At 36.6% G+C, this 19877-nt stretch overlaps 1 protein-coding gene across 1 annotated transcript in view; it reads left to right on the forward strand.

Moving 5' to 3' along the window:
- The window catches only part of DNAH11 (dynein axonemal heavy chain 11), a 100776-nt gene that overhangs the window by 50546 nt on the left and 30353 nt on the right, over positions 1-19877 (forward strand). The window contains 10 exon segments of the mRNA XM_050708440.1: positions 725-782; positions 2588-2821; positions 4609-4755; positions 10595-10749; positions 11058-11113; positions 11116-11165; positions 11642-11681; positions 11684-11817; positions 12630-12733; positions 19162-19177. Of these exon segments, the coding sequence (XP_050564397.1) occupies positions 725-782; positions 2588-2821; positions 4609-4755; positions 10595-10749; positions 11058-11113; positions 11116-11165; positions 11642-11681; positions 11684-11817; positions 12630-12733; positions 19162-19177 (994 nt within the window).

The following is a 19877-nucleotide window of genomic DNA, read 5'->3' on the forward strand; positions in this document are numbered from 1 at the left end:
AGTTTCTTTCAGATTTTATATAGCTTTATTGCTCAGTAGTTTGGGGAACTATCGAATTTGATTCAGAACACTATTCTTCATTATTGGCTTCAAGCTACGGTATACTTTCTAGTGAACTGCAGTTAAATCAGATTTTCTTACTGCATCAATTCTTTTTTGTTTGATTTTTTGTAATAAGGCTAAATTAGCAATAATAATTTCCTTTGCCTACAACCCTGAATGGGCATATATTGAAAAATACAATGTAGTATTAGGGGAAAAAAAAAAAAGAGAAATGAATGTCAGAATAAATAATTTATGCTAATGAAATTACTGCAATTAGTAGTTCCACAATGACCCTTTTAAAAGCCACAGCTGTTAATGTCAGGAAGTGCTGTCACTGCTGACCTTATCATAAGAGAAAGTGACAAATTGGAAATGCAGGAAAGACCAATCATCAAAGAGGTCTGTTCGGGAACGATTAGTGTTTTCTGAAAAACAGTGTGAATTACAACCAGCTGCTCTCTGGCTCGGCATGTCTCCCATGCTGTGCCATTTTGTTAAGCTCGATAACAATAGTTATTTTGCCCCATTGAGACAAGTTGTCTCGGGCCACTTCCAGCTCTACCAAAACCCACTTCTTCCCTCGCTGATTTACAAATGAAACTGTTGTTAGAGGGCTTTTCAGGGTTGCTGAGTAGAGACCTCTCATAAGGATCATGTGTGAGAAGGTTGTCTCTCTTAGGAAGATCTGTATGGCAGGGTGTGCGTATCATAAACAACGGGGAAAGGAGAGAAAGGCCGTAAGAGATTTAAGTGTGAAGCCAAGTGCTGGTCAAATCTGCATAAAATGTCCAATCCTACTGACCAGTCTTGCTTTTAGAAACAGCTTTTTTTGGAAGTGTGTGTGTGATATTAGATGAATTTATGCTGGTTTTGCTTCAACTATTATTTTTAACTTGTAAAACAATTTATTTCTGCTTTCCCCAAATGCAGATCATTCTTTGTTTAGTCCTTGCTTTAATTTCTGTTGTAGTAATCACAGGTGAAATATGTATTCTTTCAAACTAGCCTTTTAAAGTCAAAAGAAAATAGTGAGGTTTCTTACTGAGAAAAAGGGCAAGCCTTTCTGCACCAGCCTGATTGTAATATTAATGATGTAGGCTTAAAACATTTAACTGCATCAACAACTACTCATGAGCAATTTTCCCAAAGTTCTCTAAGCATTATTGACAATGCTTTGGTAAATTATGTGTGACTTTCCTAAGAGTTGGTGTAGCTCATTTAATTCATATTAATTGATTTTTAGGCTTCCCTTGATTAATTGAACTGGGTTCATCTTGAACAGAATGCAATAAATAATCATTAAAATGAGGGAGATGTGACTCCACAAATTATAAAGTTAAGTATGCTAGAAGTCATAGAGGACAAAATGAAAGTTTGTTACAATGATGGAGTTAAATAGGCTTTCTTAATATTTCTCTGTTCATTTCACATACAGTATTCCTGTTTAGACATGTAAATGGATATATTCTAATAGTATAGGTAGATAGAATCCTTTAAAACAAACAAAAATTAATTTTGGGTGTTTCTCACTACACCTTTATCCAAGGAAAGTATACTGTAATTCAAAGCAATGTAGTAGCATCTTCTATTTGCTAGTTTGGTTTTCCAAAAATTTAGGAAAAGAGCCATTGAGCTTCAGCTCTCAGCCATGCCTTCCCCTTCTAAAGACAGGGATTTTACCTCTGCTCAGGACCATGCAGCTAAATGACCACCTGGAGCCATTTTAAATACACATAGCCCGTTTTGATTACCATATAGTCTATGAAAAGAGTTTTCCAGTCCCACTGTTGCATTTTCCTTCCCGCAATGGGAAGGAAAGCTCACATGATTCTGTGAGGTATCCAGTACAGCCACCGCAGCTGACTGAGCTTCTGACCTGCGCCCTCCTCCACTCCCACAGGTTGCCCTGGGGCCCTTCTGCAAGGTGCTGCCAGCTTCTGCTCTAAGCTGGAGGCGTGCTTCTTGGGCTGATGCATGGGTAGCATCTGGGGAAGGGAAAAATGCCAACTCCAGTTCTGTCCAATCCAAAGTTAATGGCATAAAAAAATCCATTTCCCTCTGAATAGGAATTTGATGATATACAAGGAATATAGAGATCAGCGTGATTACAGTAACAACTGCATTTATTTTTTTAACCTATACAGCATTTTTTTATTATTTTTTTTACGCAGGATTTCCAGAGGTGAAATGGAAAATTAATATGGTTTTAACTCTGCATATGGCAGCATAGAGACTGACATCATCTCTGGTTTTAGCTTTTAGGGGTATTTATTAAGAAAATGTAAGCATGGTGAAGCACTTAGCTCCTATGGATCTGAAGACTTTACGAATGCCAGCACAGAATTAACTAACTTATATGCAAAAAAGTTGTGGGGAGAGTCACTTAGGTTTTAATAGTTTTTACATGCTGACAGAATTATGTTTTGGGTAGACTCTGAATGTTTTTGTGAATGAGCCATCTTTAACATAACCTTTTCTGACATTTTTGAAACATTTCTTTGCTCCTGTGTTTCATTTGTTCTTGTTCCTTGGGTATGTGCAGCCACTCGTCCAGGACTCCATCTGTGATTTCATGGCTTATGCCCACACCAGTGTGAAGACGCCGATTGCCAAATACAATCGGAATAAGAGGCGATACAATTGCACCACTCTGATGAGTTTCCCGGACCAAATCGAACTGTTTAAGAGCCTATTGGGATAAAAACATGAGAGGATGTTAGAGCACATGGAGCACTTGGTGAATGGTATACAAAAGCTGAAGGCAACAGCTTCTCAGGTAATCTGTGAAAGTCACAACCTTTTCTTTCATTCTTTGTAAATAATCTGGATTTTATTGCTAATAAAACATAGTTGAGACTGCACCTTTTAACTAGACCAATTAGTTGCAGGATGGCATCTTTGTGTTTCATTGAAATTACATAATTTTGGAAACTTTTTTCTTCACATGGAAGCTGTTTCAGCTTTTTAGCTGGCTGTGGAAGGAGGGGTTTATCCATTTGAGCAAGGACAAAGTCTGGACAGCCTTGGGGGGGGGATGGGGGGGGAGTAGAGGGTGTGGTGGTGGTGGTTCTGCCTGTGGCTCATTTCTGGCTAGTTGGTCCAAAAGACAGAAGAGGGTGGAGACTGTTTTGAAGTCTTTCCCCACCACACAACCTGTTCCTTAGTCTTTTGTGCAGCTGCTCATGACAAGCCATAGTCAAGGAATTTCTTTATTCCAAGCAGAAAGTCTGTGTTTTACGTGAAGATTGCAAATTAAATGCTTGGTTACATCCTCGCGTGGCATTGTAGCTTTGCGCTGCTGCAATGCGGTTAACAATGGGAGCTGACTGGCTTATTCCCACGTTTCAAGCTGAAGCTCTGCAAAAATAAATGGTCAGTGGAAAAGGATGACTGCTCTTTTATAGTCTATTTTTAATAAGATATTTTCAGTAAATGATTAAAACATTTTTTCCTCTGAATTCTAATTTGATGATGACCAAATGGTAATTTGATAACTTCAAGTGCAGAATGCTCCTATCTAGCCAGCTACCTGAACACTAAAGCATTTCTGTCCGTGTACTCTGGAGCTCTGGAGGAGAATATCAAATGCAGCACTGTTTAGATTTTCAGAAAGAACTACACGTAAAGTTAAATCATTGAAAAAATAAAGTGAGTGGAGAGGTTTGGGATCTCTACAGTCATCTGTTTTGACAAATTCACTTTTACAGCTTTGTCTGCTCACTTCAAGATGGACAAATTTTGGAAATACGCATTTTGTAGGTTTTGTAATAGAATTCAGGAGTCCACCAAAGATGAACAATGCTCAAGATGAACAATGCTTTCAGTGTGACAAAAGTTTAAGGCCTCTAATATTTGTCGTCTTTATCACCTCTATCCAGATCAGGTCAATGAGAGTCCCTTCTGATTAAAATTTAGCTTTTTATCACGAAGAGCTGTAGGCTAAAATGCTTGGAGAGATAGGGAAAAACTAAAAAGCAGGTATTTAAAACATTTGCATTACATGTGGAAAGATAGTGTCACTGGATATATTTATACAGGTTTCTAGCCTGGCAGGCCGTAAGGTAAGTTGTTCTTTCATCAAACTAACAAGTAGTCTTTGTTAATCAGTCTCTGAGTCTGTCTTAACCTTTCAGCAAACCTCTGCTTGAATTGTCTGCTCAGAGTGATTACTAAGCATTTTCCAGAATGTCCTCTTGCTTTTTCATTTGTACCTTTGCTCAGTCCTGCAGCAGAGTCTGGTTGCACTGCTGAGACTCCTGGTTACAAAACCAGCAACTGGACAGACATTTGAGCACCCTGAGGGAGCTGTGGAGTCCCTGGTGGGTGCAGTTAGACTGTTCTTGTTAAGTTCTCCAAGTCATCAAAATCCTGTGTGAGCTAAAATGTGGAGCTGTCATATGGAAATAAAAGAGGAAAAGGTGACACTTTCAGTACTAAGACCCATGAAACGTATGTGAATCTTATTTTCATTTTCAGCTTTTTGGGGCACATGTGGTAGAACCTCTCAAGAGTGATACCTAATCGTCCTCACTCCCAAATAATGCATTACCTTTTGCCCTGTAGGTAGAAGATCTAAAATCCAAACTTGCTTCTGAAGAGGCAGAACTGCAACTGAGAAATCAAGATGCTGAAGTTTTGATTGCTAAAATAGGGTTTCAGACTGAGAATGTGAGCCAAGAAAAGGCCATTGCTGATGCAGAGGAGCAAAAGGTCAGCCTAATTCCCCCATTTAGTGCTGTTGAGCTATATTTAGCACAAAATAAACCTTTTTAGGTGAACAGTTTTGAACAACTTCCTCTCCAGGGAGCATAAAGTCTAAAGAATTATTATACTTACACATGTAACAGCATTTCACACCATGATTACCACTTGACCTTTCTTTACATTATGCCTTTTCCCAACCTTTTAGCTGTTTTAATGAGATGAAAGAACAATAAATACTGAGCTCATTCAAGCATTTAATGGATGTGGATCTTGAGAATCAGACCTATTTGTAATACAGTAAAGGTCAGAGAGTCATCTCTGAGCACTTCAGATTTCTAAAGGCTTTAAGGCTCTAGGTGAATTGAACAACTCAATTGATACAAAAGTCCATTCCAGTACATTGCAATGTTGCAAGGTGCAAACGTTGAATTTTAAGCTTATAATAGCATTTCTAATAGTATGTGTCATCAGCGTTGAATCTTCCTCCTTTTCCTCTCAGTTAAGCCTACTAACATTAGTTATCAACTTCCATATTGGAAACAGAGAGGTTTACATCTATTAGCACTCACCACAAAATAGATAGAAATGTCCCATCGCAATTCTAAAATTTTAATCTAATTTTAAAGGCACCATTTTTAAAATAAAACATCGTGGTATTGAGTGCTATGAACTGAAGTTCCTCTGTGTTAAAATCTGAAGGGCTCACTCAACTCTTGTCACTTTGCTACAAAACCTAATGTCCATTGTGCCATTTATCAATACTGCAAAGAGGAAATTTTAAATGACTCACAGTAGCACTTAATACCTGATTTTGAGCTATGGAAGCTTCAAGTTGCCAAAACCTTTGTAAACAGTCTTCAGATGCTGGTGAACAGGGAAAACTATATTGTCTGGGAGCAATTAAAACTGTCTTTCATTCTCTTCTGTTTTGCTTCCTTAAAATTTGTTGTTAGGTGTTATTTAGTGCTTTCAATAATGACCTTAAGTCTCATCTTAATTTTATTGAAAGAAAAGTGATTTTTGCCACTGATATAAATGAAGACTAGGTCAGGACCTTTACGTTTCTCGGGTTTATGTTAATTACAGACTTCAGCCTTTCACTGGTCCATGTCTTCTATAGGGTTTAAAAAATTTAAATTTTTGAAATTTAAAGTCAAAATAGTGCAATTAATTAAGCTTGCACAAATTGAATCAGAAAGCTCAATGTCCTACCAACCACTTTTCAGTGATGCTTTTCCCGTATTGGTTCCATATGCTGCTGATGCATTTGGGATGATCAAAAAAACACCCTTAACAATTCAAATTACTTCATTAAGCAACTAGATGAAACACAGAGTGATTACTGTGGGATAATCACACCTTTGGGCAACTTTGTTTCAGGGATGAGGTTCAGCACATAACACAAATGATTACTGTACTCCTCCGCTCATTGCTTTATTGCACTTCTGAAATATTTCCATTGGAACGGAAGCATCATTTTGTGATACATTAATCTAAAACTATTTTATAAGGTTGATGATGGTTTCTAAATATTAATCTTCTCCTATAATTTTTGTTACCAAAAAAAAAGTGTATCAGCAAATTAAAATTCATCTTCTGGGTAAGTAATATGTGAATAATATTCATAATTGATTAAATCTGCCACCGTTTTAAAAATTATCTTGGTTTATCTTTTCTGTAGGTTTCAAACTGAAGCTTATTAAGGTGGTGGTTTGTTTTTGTTTTGTGGTTTTTTTTTTGCTTGTTTGTTTGTTGAGTTTTACAGCATTTAAGCCACTAAACGTCCTAGAGATAGTGTCTTAGAGTTAAGCATTACCTAGGAAAAGATGAAGAGTGGAAGTCACTTTAGATCAGACTCATCAGGAAAAGTGGGGTCAGTCTGGATACCCCATAAACATGGTAGGGCTACATATCCATACAGTAATCAACAAGGGTCTGATTATGAACGTCATGCTGCTGAGGTTTAAAATAGCGAGCAGTAATGCTGCTGTCATTTTTCAGACTGTTTATGCTCTGTGAATGATGCCAGCCAGAGAGATTTACAGATGATGATGCATGTGCCATTACCTTTTAAAATGGGCCCTACCCCTTCAGAGGAAAAAAATAAGCAGAGTACAGTGTAGTTAGGATGGGGGACAGTGACATTAGCTGAGGATTAGGAATAAAGATCAATCCAGACTGACCAGCATTTTTGATTTAACTCCCTCAGCTGAAGTACACTCTTTATTTACATAGTATGTTTGAGCCACTCTACTCATGGTCTGATTGCTAAGGGCACACACAAGGGGCACACTGCTTCCAGCTTTTCTAACAATTTAGCTGTCATTTAAGAGCTCTATACTGCTGAAATTATTGACGTGAAGGGGACTAAACTTCTTGAGAAAGAATGAAAAACTCCTTCATCTCTTTGTGAGGGGAAGTAGATTTGAGAAATACTTTTCTAAGCCTTAACTGCAACCTACCCTGTTTACTTTTTCCTCCTCTAAGAAAAATAAGTGTAGTACTTGTTCATCTGGCTAGATCTTTAATGAGTTTGACCAAATGAGCATCTTAGCTAAGTTTTAAACTTCTTCCTTTAAATTAATTTCAATTACATGGGTGTCAAACCATGTTAGAAACCATATAAACAGATCCAAAGCTGTAACTGTATATGCACTATTCAATTTTGAAAATATATTTTGGATAAGATGCAAACCAATAAACATTGGGAATTTCATCCTAAAAAGTACACCAGTTCTGTTCAGCACTTTTCTTTCATAAGAGACAGGAAAAGGATTTAACATTGTTAGTAACATTTGTAATGTAATATTAATTTTAATTTTTTGTTGTTTCCACAGCTATAATGTCTGTGTGTGTCCCTTGTAATAAATGTATACATGGAAAGTTCCCCTGATAATTGTACGGCTAAGTTTTGTAAGGATATCAGTCTTACAGGGGCTACCTGTAAGATTACTACCAATGCATAATGCTTGATCCAAATGTTAACGTAGTGATCATTGTAATATCTTCTTTCTCTGTAATTAGACTTTATTTAAGCAAGACCTAACAGAAAATGTGCCTGTGAGATGAGCATGAAGCAGAAGGATAAAGATGAGCTTCAGCCCTAGGCAATGTATCCTTAGAAGTGTGCACGGTAATCTCCCAAATATGCAACTGCAGATGATACAGAATGCCCTCCAGGGTTACTCTACCAGATAGATTTGCACCAATGAAATCATAATCAGCTTTTAAACAGATAATTAAATCAGTGCACAAAGTTGTGGAAGCACTCAGATTTCACTTAAAACTGATGCTAACTGATGTAAAGTCACTGATCTAAGCCACTGCTAAGCCAAAATAAGAGTTTTGACAAATATGCTTAGATTGGTATCTGCTTAATTTCCAAACCTGAAATTAAGCAAATACTGTTTTCATACAGGATATTTCCTTTTCTTCTGTTCCATTCCTTGTTTGAGGCCTATGGTTTCAGATACAGCACTGAAGAATTAAAAGAAAAAGTCAAATTTACCAAAAGATGGAGGCTGTTTTTGATGAATCCGATACATTTACCTAGACCTAAAAAATGCGGTCAGTGTTCTATTGGTTAGGGAAAACCATATTGCATCACCTGAATTTACTGTTGGATCCATGGTATTTTCTCAGATTTTCTAAAAGGGAACCCTTTAGAGAGGAAAAATAGGGGAGTGAGGGGAAAAAATGTGATGGATCTCATAATCTCATAATCTATTGAAAAGTCTTCACTTCACCTTCCCATTTCTTGTTTATCTCCAGGTGCTGCACTTCAACATATACCTTTAAATGCTTTCAGCTTACCTATTGAAATGACGTAAGCTGGTGAGTTCTCCTGTGTGTTTGGTAACTCCTCAAAAGTAACATGCTACCCTAATATTCTCCAATTTTGTATTTCAAATACCTTATCTGGTCTCCAGTTCTTCATTACTAAATCTCACCTTTGCATCCTACACTGTTGTATAGAGTCCTGACCAGGAGTACTTCTCAATTTTTGTATCTCACACAGTGATCTCCAGGTTCCTGTTGTAAACCTGGACCATTCACTATCTGATGTGTCTTCAGAAGTTTTCAGGGTCCTTTTTCCAAGTAATCTATATAAATAGGTGGTATTCCACATCCATATGGACATGCTTGGTCTTCTCATTTCAGCCTTCAGTGATCAACTTCCATATCGAAAAGTGAGGTTTACAGCTACATCTACCAGAAGGACAGTCTTCATACTATTTATTTTTCAGCAAGAGCTGTTAAAGGCTTATCTGGGGTGGGGAGGGGAACAGGATATGTCAATTGGTCTTGTAAATATATATTACCTTTCTCACAGCTGTACCTTTTTTATGTCCTTTGATATCAAGATGGCAAATAATGCATTACTTGCGATATTTTGTGTCATGACGTTCTAAGCAAGAACGAAATTGGGCATCACACATAATCTGTTAATTCAGTACCCATTTGAAAAACATATACAGTTTATTATGGTCTCACTGAAATGAATAGCAATTATACAAAGCTGATGCTTAGTCCTCCCATGACAATGGTATGATAGCATGTTGTACTTCCTTACCCTGAAGGCTATGCTAAGCAGCAGTTGGTTAACCAAACCAGGAGGCTTAGTCTTACAAACATCAAACAGGACTTTGAGACAACTGTCTTCCTTTCTGCTTTGATCTAGAGAGTGCTACCAGAATTGTGCTGAAGTGCTGTATTTTCTTCAGTACAACAATGGTGAAACATTCATCAGGTTAACTACACGTACATCTAATATAAGAGTAAGAATAAGGCAAAGTTCAGAGGCTGGAATCAGAGCATCCTATGAAAAAAAGAATTTGAAAAATAAGTATTTCATATGTAGACCATTTTTAGCAGGTAAAGCAGCTAAAGTTTCTTGATTTTCTATTTGCAAAACTGAGCTGTGAAGGATAATGGTGAATACTCTGTTATTATAAGAACCCAGATAAAGAGTCTTTGATGATACAGGCAGTTGTCCATAAATATAAACAAAAGTTATTTCAGGTATACCTATCTAAAGCTATTTGTTTCCTACCTCCTTAGTTTATGTATTCATCTCTTTCATATTCAGTCTGTATTTTCTCCAAAAAAAGGGGGAGTCAGCAGGTTTCCATCTCATGCTGTTGTCCTCAAGGGCAGAGCAACATGCAGAGATGCTTCATGATTCAGAGCAGCAGGGAGGAAAGGAACTTCACATACCAAATTTTCTCTCTGACTCAATGAGAATAAATGTGATCTAGCTACCCAGAGGTTAAAATACTGTTTTGGTAGAAATAGCAGATACAATACAATGTGATAAGTAGTTCAGAAACCTGTTGACTTCTAGCAATTGTAGATGGCTGATTTGCCAGCACGTGACTCTATCTCCAGCTATTCATTACCTTATCCCCAGAAGGCTTCCCTCATGAGCAGCTGCATGGGTCAACTAACTTTTTTTTACTGATTTACTGATTTTTTTTTACTGATTTACTGACACAAGCAGGGCCTGATGGAACTTCTGGTACTACAGAACTCAGCTGTAATTGAAGCTCCATTCCCCGAGCTCTTCTGTCATATGATGGCACAAACAGGAGATGTTCATTCTCACAATGCAGAACATATGGAGTCGAGAGCCAGGCACAAACCTGCATAACTGTCAGTTGTAGATATCTTTTGTTTTGTCGTTGTTGTTCTTTGTCTGGTTTGTTTCATATAAAATAAAATAATCTGTTCTAAAATCTCTTTGCATATACAGACATTGCAATGCAACTGCGAGTGTTTCAGCAGCTCTGATTTGATTTACTGTCTTAGTTTTCAATATAAATCTTAAGTTTCATTGTTTTAATAGGTGAGAGCAATCCAAGCAGAAGTACATCAGAAACAGAAAAAATGTGATGATGACCAGATGCAAGCCGAGCTGCTTCTTGTTGGTGCTACAGCAGCCTTGGACATGCTTAATAAGGTAAAGATTTCAGTTTGATGTCTGAAAACAATTTGTGCACTGTTCAAAGCTAAAAGGTCATTCCAGTGTCAAGTTGCCCAACATGATCAAACTTCGATCATCTCTGGGCAGCAACAGGTACCTGACCTGGCTTTAAACTTTGCGTCACCCTACTTTGTCAAGTTGCACATAGGATTGTAGAGCAAGGAAAGGGCTGTGATCATGCATATTTTCACCTCATAATACAATTAGTGATAGTCTTCAAATTGCTGGTAATCAGAAAGCTTCTGCAGAACAACATTGCCGTTGCACACTCCTACAACTGTTTCTCAGATCTTCTTTTTTCGGGTTAATTTTACAGTATTGAAAGCCTTCATCAACTCACCAATGTTATTGCTGCAGTAATGATTTTACTGGCACATAAAGGGATGTGCTCAAAGACCAAAGCAGGAAAGCTGCAGAAGTCTTTATAGGAAAGGTAACGATCAGTGAGACATCATAGTATCTGAGATGAGAGAGGGGAAAAAAATAGTTTAAAATTTGAGCCAGAGATGGAAAGACTAAATCACATCTTTGTTTTCTCACAGTTTGAGTCTATGGGGATAAGATCTGACCCTGCATTGTCCTCTTTTATGTGGGCTTGGTGACAAGCTTAAGCCAGCCTGGGCTCCATTGCAATTTATTAACAGGAAAAATAGAAGAAAAGTCAAAGGGAGAGAATTTCATGATATTTGTCTGATCTCTAAAATTTTCTTAAGTGAGTCAAAAATCACAAAATATGTTTGTGAGGGTTAATATGTCCAGCTTTTGGGGGAGATTGTATTTTTGTTTTGCATAACATTTCCAAAACAATAACCTAGTGCAGGATTCCAGTTTTGCGTTTGCAGTGAAAGTAAGAGAAAGCTTCTGGTTATCTGAAATGGAAAAGGGTTAACGTACTGGAACTTCTGTCAGGCTGATGACTTCTTGCAAACTTTAATCAGCCATGATAAGGAGGCATTCCTGAGAATTGTCTGAAAGTCATCAAGGAACATTTATTGAAAGATTTCAACCCAAGTTATCTTCATACAAAATCCTTTGCAGCAGCTGCTCTCTGTGCCTGGGTTATCAACGTAGTAAAATTCAATGAGGTATATGTATTGTCAGTTCCTTTTCTTACTAGCATTGATGGGAGAATTTCTCTTTTTAAAGGTCTTTATTGTCTTAGTAAGCTTAGTGTTCTGGGGAGAATGCAACAGCAACCACAGATAGAGAGGGAGGTATTCAGTGCTTAATAACATGTACGCATGTGTTTATTTCTTGTAGAAGGCTGTAAAAGATGTGTGGCTGTCCCAGTCTTTTCAATTGTCATTATGACACAGCAGTTGGGAAATATTCATCTCCAGATGTACGTTTCACTTGATAATGTCCATCTGAGTCTGGCTGTCTAAAATGTAAGACATGGAGTTCATCAGCAGTGATTCCCCTGAGCATGTGGTAGGATTCCTCCATTCATCCTAGTTTGATAGCTTATAAATACCTCATATGATAGCATGTATTATACATCATGATATCATGTAATTACAAAATAGCAAGCAGCTAATCAATTTAGATATCTACTTAAACTTAACGCCTGAATTCCACCTGTATTCTAAAACCGTGAAAGTGTTGCATATAAATTTATTTTAGCTTGAGAGTAGACCCACCTGAGGGATGTACTCAGTTCTGCTTAAGATATACTTATATAAACTATAATTAAACCTCCTGTAGTCTTTAGGTAAATATTGAAAGAAATCTCTGCATGCTTCACTAACGTGTAGAAGGATGACTCTAAAGCAAGTATATATAATAAGAGACTAGCAGGATTATGTGAAAGACTTTCATCAGGAGTTATTTGCAATTTCAATAATGAATGTGAGACCAAATTTTTGTCTAATGTACTTACGTTGCATGCCTTCTCAAGCTGTATGGCGAGGTAGAGTTGAAGCGCTGTGTGTTGGTCCAGGCAAATGCTCAATTTGCAGTGGCTACAGAAAAACTAGAAATGATTGGGAAAAAGCTTCTTAAGTACTGCTTTATTAATAAGCATTCTTCTCTAATATCTTGAGACCATTTAATTTTATTGATTTGTTGTTGTTGTTTAATTTAGTTGTTTTTTATTGATTTTATTACTTCCTAGTTTCAAGTATTAAGGATACCTTCACATTAAGCATTGTCACTATTTTTTCCTGCAAACCTGCTGAAAAACTTGCAATGGTTTTGGCAGTAGTACACAAAATTGTTCATAAGAAATTCACTGAATTTCCTCAAAGCCATATAGGCACATTATACCCAATACATTAATAAACCAAAATGAGAATTGATATAACTAGTTGGCTATGATTTTTACTAGGTATATATGCCAAGCGTTATATATGAGTTAGGACCTATGGAACTATAGGAATAACTTCCAGAAAGGGTTTGGTACCTCATGTTCGTCTGTGTTTATGCTTGTCATTAATCATGTCATAAAAATGTCATCAAATCTCCTCTGATTTTTTGAATGACCTCCATACACATACGCACATCTCCACACTCATAAGAAGTGGAAACTTTGACTATAGACTTCTACTGATGAAAGTTTTAGCTGTTATCTGAACAGAAGACTAGGTTTATTGCCAAGTATACATTGAATTTTTCAGAGGGATTATTTGTTGTTTATTAATTATTCATTTAATGGAGTAGCTGCAACACAAAGCACTCTTGAAACAGACAAAGACATGTTGTGGTATCTTGAGAGCTGGTAGGTGGAAGGAGTTCCTCTACTGCAGATAACTACCCCGACTTAGCAAACAAGGCTTTAAATCGTTCAAAAGACATGGCATTAACAGGCTTTAGAAGACTTTGACTTGCCTGAAGACTTTTTTTTTGTAATATTTAGATATGAAATCCTACAGCTTTAGCTATCAAGCAATAAATGAAGGCTGAAAAATTTTGTAATGAGGGGATTATTCTCACTGTTTTCTCTTAAGGTATCAATTTAAGAGAATGAGTGAGATTTTCTTTTACTGAAAGACTTAGAAATTTTGGGGCAATCATATCTGAAAGTTTCATTCTTTCTTTCAACAATTCCCTGTTATTCCTTCTGCTATCACAGTACCCAATTTTTCGTGTTCTGAAGGAGATTCAGATTGAATGATTAAGCAAAGATAGCATTCATTTCTTTTCCTCTTCTGGTACAACATGTATTTTGTACAACATGTTATACAGCCTTGTAACCTTGAAGTTGCCTATTCGGTTCAAAGCGCATCCGCACTAATGAAGCTTGTATCTACACTAAAAAATAGCATGACTGAAAAATCATTTTTATTATTTCACACATCTATAGCAATGTATGTCTATTAAGTGCAAATACTTTTTGGACAAAAATGCCATTAATGTTTTCTTATTTATTTTTTTTTTATTGTTAATTTTAATACACAGCAGTCACCCCTAAAACTCATGGAGTCTTATTTTTTTCCTTGTCTGGCCATATCTCAAAGCACCTTCTCTTATTTAAGGAATCTTGCTGTTCAGTAAGCTTCCAACTTAGAGTCTAGTCCTGTCTTTTCATATTTATTTACTTCTCCTTTCATCTCTTCATAAATTTTGCTGGAGATGGTTAGCAGCAGTTTTTTTTCTTAGCTGTACTGAGTTCCTACTGGGAAGAATTCTGCACCACAGACAAAGCTGCAGTTCCCTCTGAGTTATCTGTTTCCTGTGTTAGGCTAGCAGTTGTCACATTGTCATTTAATATGAGTATTTTTCCTAACTACTTTATACAACCCATAGTGCAAGTTCAGACAGGCTTCCTTTTACAAGGTGGGAGGTTCCAGTTAAAAGTATTATTTTTATAACTGATTCATACAATAGCTGACCAACTTGATGAACATTTTTAGGGAGCAGTAGCTATAACTTGTGATTCTCCAGTAGCTATTACTCATAACAGTAGGAGCTCCTGAGCTCACAAGTCTATTGAATGGAGAGTACTATAGAATCATAGAATGGTTTGGGTTGGAAGGGGCCTTGAAAATCATCTAGTTCTAACCCCCCTGGCATGCCACACACTAGACTGGGTTGCCTAGCGCCCCATCCAAGCTGACATTGAACACCTACAGGGATGGGGCATCCACAGCTTCTCTGGGCAACCTGTTCCTGTGCCTCACCACCCTCTGAGTGAAGAATTTGCTCCTAACATCTAATCTAAATTACTCCTCTTTTCGTTTAAAAGCTTTCCCCCTTGTCCTACCATTATCTGCCCGAGCTGGTGAAATTCACTGTTGATAAATGTAAAATAGTGTATATTGGAAGGAAAAAAAATGAGCTGTTTGTGAATACGTCTTGATTATTGTTCATTCATTATTCTTGGACATTTTTAACCTCATCAATCAATGAGGTTGAAAAGTCAAGTTCAGCCAGATGCAAGTTTGAAGGCTTGTTTTGAGCGGGAACTTTAGTTCACTAACCTCCAGGGGTTCATCTAATAATATTTAAAAAAAAAAAAAAAGTTTCAGTAAAAGAATAAAAAAGAAATATTTGTCTATGCAGTTTGTAAATAATGTGTGCTAAAATGTATTTGTAACAAGAGAGAAAGGTAAGAGAATGGTGTTTTGGTATAGTGAAAAAACGCTGCACACATTTTACTCAGAGAAACTTGCCTTGTGACTGAGTCCAGAAATCTGAAGATAGCAAAATGGGATTCAATTTTTATACGTGAAGGAACTTAAATATATATATATATACTTCGATAATTCAGATTTTAATCTACCATTTAAGTACTGAGGATATTGATAAAATCTTGGTTTGAAGGCATATTATTCCTATCCAGAAAAGTCTGTTTGCTTCTCACAGTCCACATGTTGTATCTCATCTCTCAAGAAAAATGTACGTCCTTCATTTTGTAATATTTTGCCATGTAATCTCCAAATATTTTACTTCAAAAGCTTCAATTACAGCACAATTCTTTGCACAGACCAATGCAAAATGATCATTCAAATGTATTGCAAATAGTCCAGCTGGCAATAGGGTTCTCAACTCGTTTGTCATGCCGCTTTCTGTACTGATTGAAGTAGTGATTGAAGTTGCTTATTTCGACAAACTACTTACCTATACATATTCTGTATCCAAATAGGGCATATCGTGCATAATCTTATGCGTACTTGGACTAATGATGATTTATATATCTATTGTACTGATAGAAAGAGTGTAATTTCTTGTTCGTTGGGAGAATTTAAAATGTCATTTAAAGAAAAGACTTGAAAGTGATTGGAGTAACTTAGTTTTAATTACATGTTTAAATTATGCCCTATCTGATAGCTGTGTGCCAGACTGGAAATGAGCAACGTGGCTATAAAAGCATAGTACATATCATGAAGATGTGTATAAAAGCCTTTTTTTTTTTTTTTTTTCCCCAGGACTGGCAAATAGATGAAAACATGAAAACAAAGTTGTAAATTAGCATGCAACAGAGCTTTAAAAAAAAAAAAAAAAAAACAACAAAAAACTAGAAATCTTAACAGGAAGTTTAAGCATCTCAAATTATAAGAAGCTGGGGCTGTGTCACCCACAGAATGTTAATCCAAGAAGTTTCAACTATAAAAAAAAAAAAAAGTGTATGGCTGACAGATGCATTTCCACTGCCATCCGGTCTTTAGTGCCCAGTTTTCTACCTAGAGGATTGAGGATAATGACAGGCTGAAACATTAATAAAGTTCAGTTGGTGGATTGAACCCTGCAGATTGATAGGTACAGAGCGGGGTCCTTTCCTGCCTTTGCAGTTCTGCTTTTTAACAGAATTCACATTCATTAATTTCATGAAATCCAACAATAGTCTTGGTTAGTTTTAACCATAGTTACAGCTGGCATTTCATAGAGCCTCCATGTAGCTTTCAGGGTTTAGTTTTTTTCTCCACCTAAACATGCAGAAGACATGGTCAACAAGGAATAATTTAGTCTGCGGTTTTTCATTCCTACTAAATATCCTACATGTGATTGAGGAACTGTAGTGTCCAGCCTTACATTTAAAATCAGCTTGAGTTCCTCAGCTGGAAACTTGTATTAATCCCAAAGCTAAAGGACATGATGTTCAATACAATTTCCCAAGGTGAGGTCTGTTATGTACAGCAGCAGCATTAACCATGATTAGCTGATGAAAAGATACAAGTTCAGAATGAAACTTCTACTTTCTGCTGGTTTCCATTTTTAGAGTTAGCATGCTGTATAAATATTCACCAATGTCTTCCTCTTTCTCAGAGGGACTTACATCTAGCAAACTTTCATCAGCTCCATTTTTCCAACCGTGGTAACTTCTTGATCTTCTTCATTTAATATTTTGATTCAGTGTTTTGTAATATGCACCTCTGTCCCGTGCAAACAGTTCCAAGTGGCTCATATCAGGCATCTTAACTCACTGTATAAGGGAGTCTGTGAAATGAGCATACAGAGAAGGCAAACTTGTATTTATTCTGAAAAACAATGTACAATGCAGGCATTTCTCAGTGCCTAGATTTTGTTTACCTTAGCTGCTGATAACCCTATGTGCACCATTAGCCTGTAGAAAGCTCCTGTTCCTTACTTCAGTTGTATGCATCCATAGCCTGTAAAAACAAAAAGTCCTCTAATGCTGAAGGAAGGTCACAAGTGCTGTGCAGGCATTCTTATATATTTCTCTCTATCTGAGCTGCCTGCTGGCTGGATCTGATCTGCAGGAAGTTTACATCTCAATGGTACTTCTTCAGAAGCAGACATGCTGTGCTGCCCTATCGGCTGTCCACTGAGGAGCCGAATTTCTTTTAAGCTTGTACAAGGCCAGTATGCAGAGCTCACAGGAAGAAGGTACTCCACCAGTGTAAATCCATTTGTATCTGCACCAAATCAAGCAGTAGGGCAAAGATAGAGATTTTGTTTGTCGTTTATTGATGCTAGCCTTCCAGTAGTCCTCTCCATTCTGGAGCTAAACAAATTCAGTAAGAGTGATGAACCAGTTACTCTTCTACCTTGTCTCTTTCAATTCATCACATTAAAGTGGCATTAAAGTTTTTCTTATCAGTATCCAGACATCAATCCATACGTTCAGTTGCCCCCTATCCTTCAATTCATTCCCTGCCCTTTTCCTTCTGGTCATTTATTTATCTGTCTCTTTTCCACCTTCGTCTCTCTGATTTTCTAAAGAATAGACTTTGAAGGCAGAGTATCAGTTGTTAGTGATGTTAGTGTCTGTTCCTGCATTCACGGATGTGGTGTGCTCCCTGACTCATAACTCAGCTTCTTTCTTCTAGCAGGGAGAGAGAGGAGAGTTATACATATTTTTCATATGGAAGTTTTTGTGGGCAGCAGTTTTCAGTAATGATAATTGGTGCAGCTGTTAGTAATCAATAATACATCTTCAGCCTAGACAGCACAGTAAACTAACCTCCTTTCACTTTGCATGGCTTCGAGAACATATCTTTAAATGACAAATTAAATTCTTATCAAACTTGGGCAATATTGTAATAAATATTGTCACAGCATTTTTTTAATGTCAAACATATACAAACTAGTACTAATATTAATACAGTATGTTTTTTTAAATATTTAGAATGTTTTAAAGATGACTGAAAATAACTCTGAGGATGATGGTGATGCTTACACATCCTTTATTTTATATTAAAACTTAAACATTTGTCCATCCCGTTGAACAATTGCTATATATTTACACTAAATGGAAAGAAAAACAGGTTAGGAAATAGAAAAGAAAAAAGGTTTTTTTCATGAACAATTGGTTTGTAAGCATATTGAGTGAAATGAAATCAGATTTCTATCTTTAGAGACTGTAGTTTTCTACTAAAAATATTTGTGAAAACTGTGATTTTACATTCACATATAAGAAGTACAACTTGCATGCAAAAATAAAAGAGAGGATGAAGTAGTATGCTTATTAGAGTTAAGGCTAAAAAACATTTGGCCAAGTTAACCCTTTTGCAGAAAGATTGTGTAATTTGTACTTAACTACCACTATTTTTACATATGGACACATGAATACTGTGAAATACTCTGTGCCTGAAAAGAATTGTGCAAGGGCACAATCCAAGCAGGATCAGTATGGAGAGTAATGGCTCTCTGCTGTGAGATGAAGAGCATAGTTCCCAGCAATAACTTTCTCAGTAACAACTGATTTTAAAATGTGAATTATCCCAAAGATATAAAATGCAGTATGTAATTCTGTTGTTGTTACCCTTAAATTTTATTTATGTTACATCCTATGAAAGAGTGACAAACAGGAATGGTGTGTTTTGTTGTAACACCTTACCTATCCTGAGGTCGTGATATAGAAAGTGCTCTGATATAGGAGAATATTATGGACCAAAAAAATTGCAACAGACCTTGCTGTTTTGCTCACTGTAGAAGGTTCTTACCATCTATCCTGCTATTTACTACCTGAGCCTGGAGTCTTTGGATGAGTGCATCTTAACTATGGTCAGATCTGTGTTGTTGTGCAGGCAAACTTGGAATGCTGTAAATAATAGTACCTGTGTTTAAAAAATAAAATAAAATAGAAAGCTGTGGGGAAGCTTCGTGGAGCTATGCGCTCCTTGCTCTGGTTGCTATTCTTCCATTAAACCTGAGATGGAATTTTTTTCTTCTAAAGTGGAAATTACCATCCTTAGTTCTGTAGTTCCTCTAGAGAAACAAAATAGTTTGCTGAGCTGGAAAGGAGTCTCTTTTTAATTCTGAGTAGGAAAGAATGGAAATTTTTATCTCCTGATGACAGGAAAACAAATAAATACAGTGGGCATGCTTTTCCTCTTGTTTATTCTTTTTATGAACAAAAGCAATAGTTTGTCATTTTTATTTTTTTACAACCAGAAGAAACTTTGCTTTTTTTTTCTTTTTCCCTCTCCCGTTGACTACTCTTGACTGATTATTACCATATTTCTTAGACTTCTTCAGGTGGACAGGTTCTTGAAAATTCAGCAACAATAAAAAGATAGCTCCTGTTCCAAGTGTATTTTGACATAGTTATATAGGTGTTAACAGAAAAAAATATTTATATTAGATGTTTTATCTAACAATACCATGTCATCCTATGTTCTCAGTTAAGCAAATCTGGTTAAATTCTGCAGCCTTGTTATATGGCAGCTGTGGCTGATACTGAGTTCAGGTGCATTGGGTAGGAAATCTCTGAAAGCAGAGAGATGGCACATTGCTGTCTTTT

This window comes from Cygnus atratus, chromosome 2 (genome assembly GCF_013377495.2).
Source record: "Cygnus atratus isolate AKBS03 ecotype Queensland, Australia chromosome 2, CAtr_DNAZoo_HiC_assembly, whole genome shotgun sequence".
NCBI classification, from domain to species: Eukaryota; Metazoa; Chordata; class Aves; order Anseriformes; family Anatidae; genus Cygnus; species Cygnus atratus.